The following is a 14430-nucleotide window of genomic DNA, read 5'->3' as shown; positions in this document are numbered from 1 at the left end:
GTGAGTCCACCCACCAATGAATAACCTCTTGCAAATGATTTTTCCTTATTTCTAATAGATTCCTAGAAGTAGGATGGCTGAATCCAAGGTTAAATGTTCATGTGGTTTGGCTGGGTACTCCCACACCCTTCTCCATAGGAGGGACCATTTTACACTCCTACCAGCCTATGAGATGTGTCTGCTTCCCATAACTTTACAGTGCAGAGCGTTGTTGAACTCTTGAAATTTGGGGGTTTGTTGTTTAATATTTTGTCTCTTACTGCCATTTTTCTCTCCCAGACTGAGAATATACAGGTTGCACAATCACAGGAGAGACCTTTGAAGAGAAAAATTGGTTTTGAGACCTACAAGGATTATTTCACAGATGAAACTCACTGGTCTGTCATTATTTTCCTTAGTCTAGTAAACATCACAGCTCAGGTAAATAAGGGCATTTATTTTGGTTTGTGCCCTCAGCTTGATATTTACATACTATTTATACTGTACTTTATAATTGTGTGTGTGTGTGTGTGTATATATATATATAAAGAGATTTATTTCAAAGAATTGCCTCATAAGACTGTGGACCTAGCTGGGTGAATGTGAGATCAGAAAGGCAGGCCTGCAGCCTGGAACCTCAGGCAGGAGCTCACCCTTCTGTCTTGAGGGAGGATTTCTTCATCTTCCACAAAACCTCAGGTTTTGCTCTTAAGATCTTCATCTGACTGGACGAGGCCACCACAGTATTGAGGGTGATCTCCTCTACTTCATTTCTGATGATGGATGTGAACCACACCCACAACACACCTTCACAACATCTAGATGAGAGTTTAGTTGAATCACTGGAGACTGGCCTAGCCAAGCTGACACAGAAAACCTGATCATCACAGTATCTGTCAGGCTTCTTTACTTTGAAAAAAAATTCAACATTAATACTATTACTGCTATATTTTGAAGACCATTTGGATTTACACGGAAACACGCTGTCTGTGGTGAGCAAAATTAGCGAGGCTTATTAGTGTTCTGTGTATGTGACAGATTCTATGAAAAAAAATGGATTTCTTGCAAAGATATTAAAATGTAAGATGCCCTCCCCTGACCTGTGGTCATCTGGGGTTGTAGGGCTTGGTGCAGACCTGAGGCGGAAGGACTGTCTCCATGTTCTGGAGCCTTTCCTTCCCCCATCCTAGTGAGCGGGGTGTGAGGCTCAGTGATGTCAGTGTGTGAGTGACTGTTGTTTCCTGCTCCAGGTTGCCTATATCCTGCAGGATTGGTGGCTTGCATTCTGGTGAGTGATTCCTGGTCTGACCCAAAGTGCTGTGAAATCTACATGGAGCCTCATTTTCCCACAGAATCAGGGGCTGGGTGGGGGGGTGATTTGTTTAGCCTCCTCTTCTGACCCTCACGTAATTTCCCTGAGGAAAAAGTAAAGATCCTGATGGTGAAGTGTGACCCTCCCATGGTCTCTCCCCATGTCTGACCCTCAGAAGCTTCCTCACAGACAGTTCTGAGAACTGAAAGTTGTGATTCAAATGGAATTTTTTTAAGGTTGATGGACACAGGGCCTTGTGTGCTGGGAACCATTTTCTGGCATAAACATGTCTCCTAAATGGAGAGTAATTTTTCTTACTAATCTAAATTCTATCTATAATGTAGTTTTTTTTTTTTTTTTTTTTCTCTGTTCTATAGGGCAAATGAACAGAGTGCCCTGCATGACACACTATTTGGAAAAGGAAATGTAATTGTGACATTTGATCCTGGCTGGTACTTTATAGTTTATTCAGGTAAAATTGAGTCATCTGGTCTATTATATGAGAGTTTGTGGTGCTTACAAGGAGCCTGTATGAGCAGCTAGGGCTTCCAGGAGTAATTAAGTAATGCCTCAACAGATTAAGAGTCTGAGTTGCATTTACTCTGTGAATTAACTACAACAATTATTTTTATTTATTTGATTTTTGGCCATGCCACACATGTGAGATCTTAATTCCCCCACGAGGGATTGAACCTGTGTCCCCTGGCTTTGGAAGCACAGAGTCCCAACCACTGGACCACCAGAAAAATTATTTTTAAAATGTAAAAGAAAGTTGTTGAATGAAGAATCTTAATTTACTGTGTACTAGATTTTGGAAATTATACCATGGTTGCATATTAAGAAAATCAGTCACTGGAAATAAGCAGCTACTGTCTATTCTAGTAGGTTGCTTTACTAAATCTTGTATCGTTATATGAATGGGCAGGATGGTTAGAAACAGAGCCCCATCCTATGGTTCATATTGTTCCAATTCTGTCTGAATAAACCCTGCCTTTTATTGAACTTGGATGAAATCCTCTGGCAGCAAGAACTCCCCCAAATGAAAAAAGCATTATTCCCTTGCAGGTATGCAAACTCCCCTTTGCCACACTGCTCATCTCCTGAACTTCACTAATTACTTAAGAGGGAAGCTAAGAAGGGAGAAATCCAGTGTATGGGAACTAAGATTCCTTCTCTTTCTTACCTTGAGATCATAATGTTATTGTATCCTCAACTGTGTGATTAATTTAGCATCTGACTTGCTAGGATAATATTAACACAGCTCTCTGTGCTTTCACAGGAGCATTTAGAGTATATGTAGGATTACATACTTTTTAAAGGATGCAATCTAAAATATTAAATATTCTTATTGGAAAACCTCATACAAGCCTTCTGTAAAGTTAGAGTGTGCTATCTTCCTAAGAACCCACTCATTGAAATTTGGTGTTTATTATGTTGATCACTTGCTAAGAAACCTAAATCCATTAGTTGCTTACCTTCTGAATTAGTGGGCTGTGGGGACTTCAAGGAGGAAGGAAAAGCTGCTGTTCTACATTCATATAGAATGGTGGGTTAAGGCAAATGCCTGCTGATGGAATCAGGAGTTCAAGCAGCTTTCAGAGCTGAAGTAACAGTGATGTGTCAACTGAAGGGGGAAAAAAAAAAAAAACACATGATGGAATATTATTACAGAAATATTTCCCTAATCTACTTAGCATTGTGAGTTCAAGAGGTATTAGGAGGGCTATTTTAATTTTTATATGCATAGCAGGTATCCATTTATGTCATTAATAAAATGCAAGTTTAATGATTCTGTTCATTTCCAAATGCTTCATGTTTCTGTAAAACAGTGAGAGATTAGTTGCTTATTTAGATGAATTGTCTCATGTTAAAATATAACTTGTATTTTCTTGCAATTCAATTATTTAATAGCTTGCTTGCAAATTAATGTGGTATTTTTGTACTTTTTAGAGCTACTTGGGCAAGGAAATAGCTATTTATAGGGAAGCAAATTTCCATATAAATTTAATGTTTGCAAGGTAATGGTAGTAATTTACTCTGTTCCCTGGCAATTCATGGTGATATCAGAGCACATCAATTTAATTATTTCACATTTTGGAAAGCATTGCCTGGAACTGTATAGCTCTTTATTTATTTTAGCGTTGTTAATCTGTTCTGATTACTTGGAAAAAGACTATTCTTTTCTTTTGTTTAAAAGTATGGAACAATTCATGAATTTGTGTGTCATCTTTGCGCAGGGGCCATGCTAATCTCTGTATTCCAATTTTGGTATATATGCTTCCAAAGCGAGCACCAAACCTCAATTTTAGATTATAAAACATGTTGTGAATACTAAGATTTGAAATACAGAGAAAGGAAGATTTCATAATTTTCTTTCTTCTGAGTTTTTATTATAACTTGTAATTGAATTAGGAAAGCCTGAAATTGTAGCTTTCATCTGATTTTTTTCTCACATGGTTTTTATTTAACAAGAGAACCATAGTTATTTGTATTTTCATTTGTAGATGTATCTTGTGAATGTATTAAACTCTTATAGATCCATTATATATAAATTCATTCTTAATTCTCTATATGAATTTATATATAAATTATATTTATAGAATAAAATATGTAATATCTCTATAAACTGCCTGTCATGCTTTAGCTTCATTGAAGGAAAGGCAGAGAGCTTGTGCTGAGTGATGTTTCTTTATTTCAGTTCTAACTGTAGGCACCATCCTTTTTGGCATCTTAAGATCTCTGTTGATGTTCTATGTCCTTCTTAAGTCTTCAAAAACTGTCCACGAAGATATGGTGATTACTATTTTGAGAGTTCCGGTGTTGTTCTTTGATAGAAATCCAATAGGTAAGTCATATAACAAGTTTCTCAGTAGTGTGTCTTCTTAACAAATTTAGTTCCTGACTACATTTGATATTTGAAAACAGAGGAAATGCTTGAAGAAAATCACTGTACATGTTGATCCATTTTCAACAAAAAGTTTGACTGATATTTTTCTCCTACCAGAGAAAATCTCAATATAGAAACACATAAGTTTTTATTGCAATTTGTGTCTTGGGAAAATAAATAAATGTTTACTTTGCAGAATGATTTAGGAATCCTTTTGTTGTCTTGCATATGAAACATTTTACATTCAATGCAAAGGCATCTCAGTGTTGACTGGCTGTGTGTTACATGGTGGTGAGCTAGGTTGTCCCCCAGGAAGGACCTTCTCACAGAGAATCTCTGCAAGAGACAGGCTGTGTGTTTCATTCTTTTGTTTTCCATCCATTTCTGGAATCAGGGAGCTCTAGCACATATACATACTTTGAGGTTTATCTAAAATGTTAATGAAAACTTAATTAAAGTAGAAGGTTGGTGAAATGTAAACATTGAAGAGGATTGAAATCCTCTTCAAGGAAATAAACTCTATAGTTTACAGTGGACTTTTAGTAACATGTAGGAGGCTTTGTGGTATATACATGCATGCTAGTCGCTCAGTCATGTCCGACTCTTTGCAACCCCATGGACTGTAGCCCGCCAAGCTCCTCTGTGGGTTCTCCAGGAAAGAATACTGCAGTAGGTTGCCATGCCCTACTCCAGTGGATCTTCCTAACCCAGGAATCGAACCCAGGTCTCCCACATTGCAGGTGGATTCTTTACCATCTGAAGCCCCATATAGTGGTATATGTATTAGGTGTCTGAGAATGTGTGTTTTTAACAAGGGTGACTAAGAATTATATGGACTCTGAACAGGGGCCAGGGGCCAAGTTTCAGTTTAAGTTTTCTGAATGTAAAACTGTTTTCATCGTCATTTCTAAAAATCCCATAGGTTTCTGGCTATTGTAAAAGTGTTGAATAAGGATGTAATAGTATACATTTCATACTGTTTTATTTTGAGGTGAGAATTTTGTTACAGTTTATAAAAGATATTTTCCTATTTAGACTTAAGGGCTATTTGAAGACCTACAAATAAATGTGACCCTGGAAGTTTCAATTATTAATATCCAAACAGTTAAATAGGACATATTATTCATCAGAAATATTGTGTCTTTCCCTTTTATCTTGTAACCAACTGTATCTAAAATTTAAAAAATATAGCAGAAAGAATGTGGTCATGTAAAAATGTGGGGAAATTGTGGCTACAGAATTAAAAATCATTTGTGAAATAAAATAAAACTATTTTCACTGTCATTTCTAAAAATCCCATAGGTTTAGTAATAGTGATAGTAATTTGAAATTTAACTTTGCAAAATCTAGCATTTTTCCAACTAATTTTATATTAGTAAGTAGTCTCTTGTTGTACCTGTAGTGACTGTTCTAGTCAAGGCTTTTGGGTTGCTAGGGACAAAAATCTACTCAGTTTAGTTCAGATGAGAAGGGCTTGATCAAAAGGGAAATGGGCATCTTGTGGAGCTGGAACAAGGCTGACAGTTGTTATAACAATTCCTATAATGGGCTGGGAGCCGGGGTCCTCGTGGGAGCTGGGGCCGTTGTCACAGAGCTCATGCATATTCCCAAGCCCCTTTGCCTCTCATCTTTGCTGGGTGTGGTGGGACTACTCCTCTTTCTTGCTTCTCTCTTGGCCTCACGGGCTTCCCAGGTGGTGCTAGTGGTAAAGAACCCACTTGTCACTGCAGGAGATACAAGAGGCATGGGTTCAATCCCTGAGTCAGGATCTCCTGGAGGAGGGCATGGCAACCACTCCAGTATTCTTGTCTGGAGAATACCATGGTCAGAGGAGCCTGGTGGGCTACAGTCCATAGGGTTGTGAAGAGTTAGACATGACTGAAGCAACTTAGCATGCAACAAGCATGCACTCTTGGCCTCATAGTTCTTTAGAGGGGAAATCAGAATGACTTGGATGCTAGTCAGTGGGTTAGGAACCATTGAGCACTTTTGGTCACTTAGCTGTGGCCAGGGCTGTAGAGGGTTCCTGAGAGGGCAGCACATTTTATTCCAAGCCTGTCTACTAAATGTAAAGGAGTTCAAGTGAATAGCAGATTCCTGGGAGCTACGTTTGTCAGGAAGAGTCTTAGGGAGAAGAAAGGGCTAAGGCTGAGGTCTGGACAGAGAAGGTGGGGACTGAAGACCTGCATAGTGGGTGAATAGAAGAGAGAGGAGGGCCCTCCATCAGAATAAGGATACAGGATCAGGAGTGATGGAAGGGAGATAAGGTGGGTACCTCTCTTCTGTCTCTTTTCTCCTCACTATTCCTAAATATGATGTAGGTGATTTAATAAAGACAGGATGATATAAATGAAATTATTTTAAATAACAAGTTGAGACCTGTTGGTAATAATGTGAGATCGAGAGAAGACAAAGTGAATAAAAGTTTTCTTATTGATTGTTTAGGCAGAGATCTAAGAGAGTTTGAGAAGTTGGTTGTGGGTAGTTGTGTCAACCTCAAAGGTTTCTGTTCAGCTTAGATGGGTTGAGCTTAAGATGGTCTATAAAGGGAACATTTCATGCAAAGATGGGCATAATTATGAACAGAAAGGGCAAGGACCTATCAGAAGCATAAGAGATTAAGAATACGCAGAAGAACTGTACATAAAAGGTCTTAACCATGATGGTGTGATCACTCATCTAGAGCCAGATATTCTGGAGTGTGAAGTCAACTGGGCCCTAGGAAGCATTAACTATGAACAAAGCTAGCAGAGGTGATGGGATTCAGCTTAGCTATTTCAAATCCTAAAGTGCTGTGCTCAATACACTAGAAAATTTGGAAAACTCAGCAGTGACCACAGGACTAGAAAAGATCAGTTTTCTTTTCAGTCTCAAAGAAAAACAATGCCAAATAATGTTCAAACTACCATACAATTTCACTCATTTCACATGCTAGCAAGATTATAATTAGAATCAAGCTAGGGTTAAATGGCACATGAACTGAGAACTTTCAGATATGCAAGCTGGACTTAGAAAAGGCAGAGGAACCAGAGATCAAATTACCAAAATCAGTTGGACCATAGAAAGAGCAAGGGATTCCAGGAAAATATCTACTTCTTCTTCATTGACTACGCTAAAGCCTTTGACTGTGTGGTTCACAACAAACTAAGGAAAATTCTTAAAAAGATGAGAATACCAGACCACTTTACCTGTCTCCTGAAAGACTTGTTTGCAGAACAGGAAGTGACAGTTAGAACCAGACATTGAACAAGTGACTGGTTCCAAATTGGGGAAGCAGTACGTCAAGGCTGTACACTGTCACCCTGCTTATTCAACTTATATGCAGAGTACATTATTTGAGTGCAAGCCTGGATGAATCACAAGCTGGAACAACATTGCAGGGAAAAATTTCAACAACCTCATATATGTAGATAATACTACTTTAATGGCAGAAAGTGAAGAGGAACTAAAGAGCTTCTTGATGAAGGTGAAATGGTAGAGTGAAAAGCTGGCTTAAAACTCAACATTCAAAAACTAAGATTGTGGCATCAAGTCCTATCACTTCATGGCAAATAGATGGGGAAACAATGGGAAGAGTGACAGACTTTATTTTCTTGGGCTCCAAAATCACTGCAGACAGTGACTGCAGTCATGAAATTAAAAGATGCTTGCTCCTTGGAAGAAAAGCTATACAAACCTAGACATTGTATTAAAAAGCAGAGACATCACATTCCTCAGAAAGGCCCATATAGTCAAAGGTATGGTTTTTCCAGTAGTCATGTACAAATGTGAGAGTTGGACCATAAAGAAAACTGAGTGCCAAAGAATTGATGCTTTTGAACTATGGTGCTGGAGAAGACTCTTGAGAGTACTTTGGACAGCAAGGAGATCAAACCGGTCCATCCTAAAGGAAATCAACTGTGAATATTCTTTGGAAGGATTGATACTGAAGCTGAAACTCCAATACTTTGGCCACCTGATGTGAAGGGCTGACTCATTAGAAAAGGCTCTGATGCTGGGAATGATTGAAGACAGGAGGAGAAGGGGATGACAGAAGATGAGATGTTTGGATGGCATCACTGACTCAATAGACTTAAGTTTGAACAAACTCCGAGAGATAGTGAAGTCCATAAGGGTCTCAAAGAGTTGGACATAGCTTAGAGACTAAACAACAACAACAGGACAGCCAAATGCCTGAGGAAGAAGTCAGGAGTATAAAAACTGAAAATCCTTGTAATGAAAGTGAGTGAAGTTTAGGTAGAGAACCAGAAAATGAAAAAAAATGTTAATAGCACCATTCTTACAAAACAATGAGGCAGCAAAGGATATTGCAGGAAGTTGCCCTGAAAACTGGTGTCTGTGCCTCCTCTCTCTACTGGGTGGAAATCCTGGGATGGCTTGGCAGTAGCACCCACTCCATGATGAAATGTTATTGCATCACCCTGAGCAAGGTTGGACTTGGTATCCTCTATCACCAGAAGCTTGTTCTACAAAAGGTTTTGAACATTTCTGTTTGCTGCAGAATTCTTTTTTCAAGCACCATTTCTGTGGTAATGTCCAGATAGATGTAAGGGGTTCCTATGGCCAGGGGATGGGAAGTAAGGGAGAAGGATAAGGTGCCTTGTCTTCCACTTTATCATCTGCCTCATCCTCCAGCATACCTCTCTTGAATCTCAAATGCTTCATAGGGCAAAATTTAGAAGTGACTAGCCCTGGTGATATTTCATGTCCCTTAGAGCTCTGAAATCCCATAAGAATAATATGAATAACACCTACTGTGTGCTCTACAGTTTTAGAAGATGCTTTTAAGCATGATCTCTTCTATCCTCATGATCTTTTATCCTGTGAATGTTGTCATCTTCTTTTTATAGATAAAGATTTCCCTCTCAGTGGAGATTGGATGAGTTACCTAAAGGCTTTTTTCTGCCGAGGGCCAGAAAAGGACCAGAACTTGGTGGTTTTCCACTGATGGTTTCCTACTTGCTGTTGCTCTGTTTCTTGACATTCTTTGAGTAGCCACCATATTGATGACCTATTCTCAAAGCGAAGAAAAAGAGGATGTGGAGCTCCCAGACTTCTAAAGCTCCCATTCCCGTACTTAGTCTATTCTAGGCTGAATTAATTTGTGTAGATACAGGAAGTCCCGGCTGGCCCACCTCCTTTAATGGCTCCTTTATGCATTCCTGGATCCTTTTCAGTTTGTTGACCATCTCCAGAATCCTATGAACACCCTTTCCATGGGACCAATTTGGCTCCATCACCTTGCATGGTACTTAGAAGGTATGGATATATTTTCTTTGTCTCTTTGGGGACTCTGCCCTTTTTTCAATAGCCTACATGGATGTAGATCCCACTTCTTACCAGGACAGTGAATCTTTTATTATCCCAAACCATCCACACTTCACTGGACTGAGTCTGGCCTCAATCCAGCTCTTCTGACTCTGTGCAGGCTGTCAAACTAATGGCCTATTCTTATCAAAAGAATGAGGTTGTTAAACCATCAGTGAAGCTAGCCATGGGCACATATACAGAAGTTCACAACATTGAAGAGTTCACAAAACAAATCTGCTCTTAACTTGCCTGCAAGGTCAAGTGTGGCATGACCTGATATAGGGTCTTCTTTGCTGGTGACTAAGACCTTTTTTGTGGTAAAGACTAGGCCTCAAAAAGACACACACTATTTATACATGACCCTTTTTTTCACAGTGAGTGAAAAAATTGAAAAAAGTCAGACCCAGAGACCACATAATATACAATTTCATTCATATATTATATTTGTATATTATGTCCTGAAGGCAATGTTATAGAGAAAGAAAGTAGGTTAGTGGTTTCTTGAGGCTTGGAGAGGGAATAAGGAGTCACTTTTTACAACTTATGGCATGAGGGGTCTTATTAGGACATGGAAATGTCTTAACACTGATTTTGGGGGATTTTTGAATCAGTAAAGTTACTAAAATTCATTGAACTGTATACTTGAAATGAGCAAATTTTATAAGATGTAAAATATACCTCAATAGAAATATGCTTTGATATTTTATCATATGTAAATATGCCTTTAAAAATAAATAAGGCACAGACTAGACATGGGAACTTCCAAGTTTTAAATTACAGTTTAATTATAAGTAACCTGAGGAGTTCCAGGTATGGGTCAGGTGTCAGAAATCTAGAGGTGACTGACTCCAACTTAGATTGTAGACTCAGTTCTTAAAATATGATCTTTGTGAATTTGTATGTTGACAAGGAGTTCAGTGTCATCTTTAATGATGTTTTGTCTTGTAGGTGAGATAGAAAACTGTCAACCAGAGCAGTGGCTGGACTCTTATTGGTTCTTGGATAACATGGACTTCAAGGGGGGTACTTTGCTTCTGTCCCTCTCTCTTCCCCTCTCTCTTCCTCTCTTCTCTCTTCTCCTTCCTACTGTTCCCCCTCCTTCCTCCCTTTCACCCTATATTTCCTCCTCCTGCTCTTTTCTCAGTCTTTCTTTTGCTCTCCTCTCCCTGCTTTACTTTTTATGCAAGTAACAACTGTTATAGAAAGATAAGAACACACAGGGAAAATTAAAATTGTACATAATACATTATAGACTTGTTTCTGACTTGTTGTTCAGGTTGTTTTCTACTTATGATGCAAAAATATTCTGACTCAAAAACATTCAACTTTATTATATACTTATTGACTCCTGGGGACAATACTAGAAATGAAATTTCTGGGTCCGATAAGATATGCTCTTAGAGTTGTTTATACATACTGCTCTCTTTTCCCCCAACATCTACCTGTGTAGTACAGATGGAAGAGATGTGGATTTTCATGATATGAGTGTCCAAATTGTGATCTGGCTTTCAGAATTTGCTGATGGTTGACTTTATGGTGGGAAGAAGCACAAGCTGGAATCAAGATTGCCGGGAGAAATATCAATAACCTCAGATATGCAGATGACACCACCCTTATGAAAGTGAAGAAGAACTAAAAAGCCTCTTGATGAAAGTGAAAATGGAGAGTGAAAAAGTTGGCTTAAAGCTCAGCATTCAGAAAATGAAGATCATGGCATGTGGTCCCATCACTTCATGGGAAATAGATGGGGAAACAGTGGAAACAGTATCGAACTTTATTTGTTTGCGCTCCAAAATCACTGCAGATGGTGATTGCGGCCATGAAATTAAAAGACGCTTACTCCTTGAAAAGAAAGTTATGACCAACCTAGATAGCATATTGAAAAGCATATTAAAAGCATATTACTTTGCCAACAAAGGTCCATCTAGTCAAGGCTATGGTTTTTCCAGTGGTCATGTATGGATGTGAGAGTTGGACTCTAAAGAAAGCTGAGCACTGAAGAATTGATGCTTTTGAACTGTGGTGTTGGAGAAGACTCCTGAGAGTCCCTTGGACTGCAGGGAGATCCAACCAATCCATCCTAAATGACATCAGTCCTGGGTGTTCATTGGAAGGACTGATGCTGAAGCTGAAATTCCAATACTTTGGCCACCTCATGCGAAGAGTTGACTCATTGGAAAAGACCCTGATGCTGGGAGGGATTAAGGGCAGGAGGAGAAGGGGACAACAGAGAATGAGATGTCTGGATGGCATCATTGACTCGATTGACATGAGTTTGAGTAAACTCCGGGAGCTGGTGATGGACAGGGAGGCCTGGTGTGCTGCGATTCATGGGGTTGCAAAGAGTCAGACACGACTGAGCGACTGAACTGAACTGAACTGACTTTATGTTTCACTCTGTCCTGTGCAGGAGAGTGGAGGTGGTGATTCCGATTTACCCATGCCTGGGATATGGATTTTAATCCTGGGAACAAGACATTGGTGGGACTGGCCATCTGAGTCTGGGGAAAAGGCAGGGACCAAGATAGGATACTGTGACTTTTGAGGAATCATTGAGGGACCAAGGAATAGTTTCTGGCAAAGATATGTTTCACTTCCTTTAAAGAGTTAAAAGACTGTCATATCAAGAGAAACTGGATTCATTTTGTGTGTTTATAAGGGCAGAATAAGCAGCAGAGGTTGGGTGTTCTAGGAAAGCAAGATTCAGTGTAATGAGAGGAAGCCCGGTCTAACAGAACAGTCTGAAAATGGACTGGGTTACCCGTGTTTACATGAGTTCCCCTTCCCTCTTTATCTTTGGAGATATTCCAGCAGGGGCCATATGTCATTTGGATGAAGAGTTATGGCATGTGTGTGATGGAAATTCATCATAAGGATTTTATTGGGAGACTTTTGAGAAAACTCTGATATTATGAGACTGTGAACATGAAATCACAGCTCTGTTTACAACAGTCTATCCCAAAGTCCAATGAAATATTTTGCAAATGCTACACATTTTCTTAATGTTTCTTAGTGCAAGCAAGTAATTGTTGAACTTTCTGATACATTCAATACATTGGTGAATAAGTAGATTTTTTGATGATCATTGACATTTGGTTCAGTTTTTGTAGTTATTGTGTGGGGAGACGGTTTTTTCTCATTGTTATTTTTTTTAATTAATTAATTTATTTTAATTGGAGAATAATTACTTCACAAAATTGTGGTGGTTTTTGCCATACATTGACATGAATCAGCCATGGGTATAAATGTGTCCACCATCCTGAACCCCCTTCCCACCTGCCTCTTCATCCCATCCCTCAGGGTTGTCCCAGTGCACTGGCTTTGAGTGCCCTGTTTCATGCATCAATTTTGGACTGGTGATCTATTTCACATATGATAATATACATGTTTCAATGCTATTCTCTCAAATCATCCCACCCTTGCCTTCTCCCACAGAGTCCGAAAGTCTGTTCTTTATATCTGTGTCTCTTTTGCTGCCTTGCATGTAGGATTGTTGTTACCATCTTTCTAAATTCCATATATATGCCTTAAGATACTGTATTGGTGTTTTTTCTGTCTGACTTACTTCACTCTGTATAATAGGCTCCAGTTTCATCCACCTCATTATAACTGATTCAAATGTGTTATTTTTAATAGCTGAGTAATATTCCATTATGTATAGGTACCACAACTTTCTTATCCATTCATCTGCTGATGGACATCTAGGTTGCTTCCATGTCCTAGCTACTGGAAACAGTGCTGAGATAAACATTGGGGTACACGTGTCTCTTTCAATTCTGGTTTCCTCGGTGTGTATGCCCAGCAGTGGGATTGCTGGTCATATGGCAGTTCTATTTCCAGTTTTTTTAGGGAATATCCACACTGTTCTCCATACTGGCTGTACTAGTTTGCATTCCCACCAACAGTATAAGAGGGTTCCCTTTTCTCCACATCCTGTCCAGCATTTATTGTTTGTAAACTTTTTGATAGCAGCCATTCTGACCAGTGTGAGATGGTACCTCATTGTGGTTTTGATTTGTATTTCTGTGATAATGAGCGATGTTGAGCATAATTTCATGTGTTTGTTAGCCATCTGTATGTCTTCTTTGGAGAAATGTTTGTTTAGTTTTTAGGCCCATTTTTGATTGAGTCATTTAGTTTTCTGTAATTGAGCTGCATGAGCTGCTTGTATATTTTTTGAGATTAATTCTTTTTCAGTTGCTTTTTTTGCTATCATTTTCTCCCATTCTGAAGGCTGTCTTCTCACCTTGCTTATGGTTTCCTTCATTGTGCAAAAGCTTTTAAACTTAATTAGGTCCCATTTGTTTATTTTTGCTTTTATTTACATTACTCTAGGAGGTGGGTCATAGAGGATCCTGCAGTGATTTATGTCAGAAAGTGTTTTGCCTATGTTTTCCTCTAAGAGTTTTATAGTTTCTGGTCTTACATTTAGATCTTTAATCCATTTTGAGTTTATTTTTGTGTATGGTGTTAGCAAATGTTCTAGTTTCATTCTTTTACAGGTGGCTGACCAGTTTTCCCAGCACCACTTGTTAAAGAAATTGTCTTTTCTCCATTGTATATTCTTGCCTCCTTTGTCACAGATAAGGTGTCCATAGGTGCATGGATTTATCTCTGGGGTTTCTATTTTATTCCATTGATCTATATTTCTGTCTTTGTGCCAGTACCATACTGTCTTGAAGACTGTAGCTTTGCAGTATAGTCTGAAGTCAAGCAGGTTGATTCCTCCAGTTCCATTCTTCGTTCACAATATTGCTTTGGCTATTCAAGTTTTTTTTGTATTTCCATACAAACTGTGAAATAATTTGTTCTAGTTCTGTGAAAAATACTGTTGGTAGCTTGATAGGGATTGCATTGAATCTATAGATTGCTTTGGGTAGGATACTCATTTTCACTTCATTGCTATTGTTTTCCTTATAGTTTACACTATTTGTCTGCCTTG

The 14430-nt window shown here is 38.8% G+C and overlaps 1 protein-coding gene and 1 pseudogene across 1 annotated transcript in view; one reads left to right on the top strand and one right to left on the bottom strand.

Annotated features, from left to right (window-relative positions):
- The window catches only part of LOC129624177 (ATP-binding cassette sub-family C member 4-like), a 164348-nt gene that overhangs the window by 81927 nt on the left and 67991 nt on the right, over window positions 1-14430 (top strand). Inside the window, exons 16-19 of the mRNA XM_055541873.1 lie at window positions 280-420; window positions 1230-1267; window positions 1669-1763; window positions 3990-4136. Of these exons, the coding sequence (XP_055397848.1) occupies window positions 280-420; window positions 1230-1267; window positions 1669-1763; window positions 3990-4136 (421 nt within the window). The remainder of the gene's footprint in view (window positions 1-279; window positions 421-1229; window positions 1268-1668; window positions 1764-3989; window positions 4137-14430) is intronic.
- LOC129624852 (uncharacterized) lies at window positions 3484-3584 on the bottom strand (annotated as a pseudogene).

The sequence above is a fragment of the Bubalus kerabau genome, chromosome 12 (assembly GCF_029407905.1).
Source record: "Bubalus kerabau isolate K-KA32 ecotype Philippines breed swamp buffalo chromosome 12, PCC_UOA_SB_1v2, whole genome shotgun sequence".
Lineage (NCBI taxonomy): Eukaryota > Metazoa > Chordata > Mammalia > Artiodactyla > Bovidae > Bubalus > Bubalus kerabau.
Note: the sequence above shows the minus strand (reverse complement) of the source record. Positions and strands in the feature narration are given on the sequence as shown.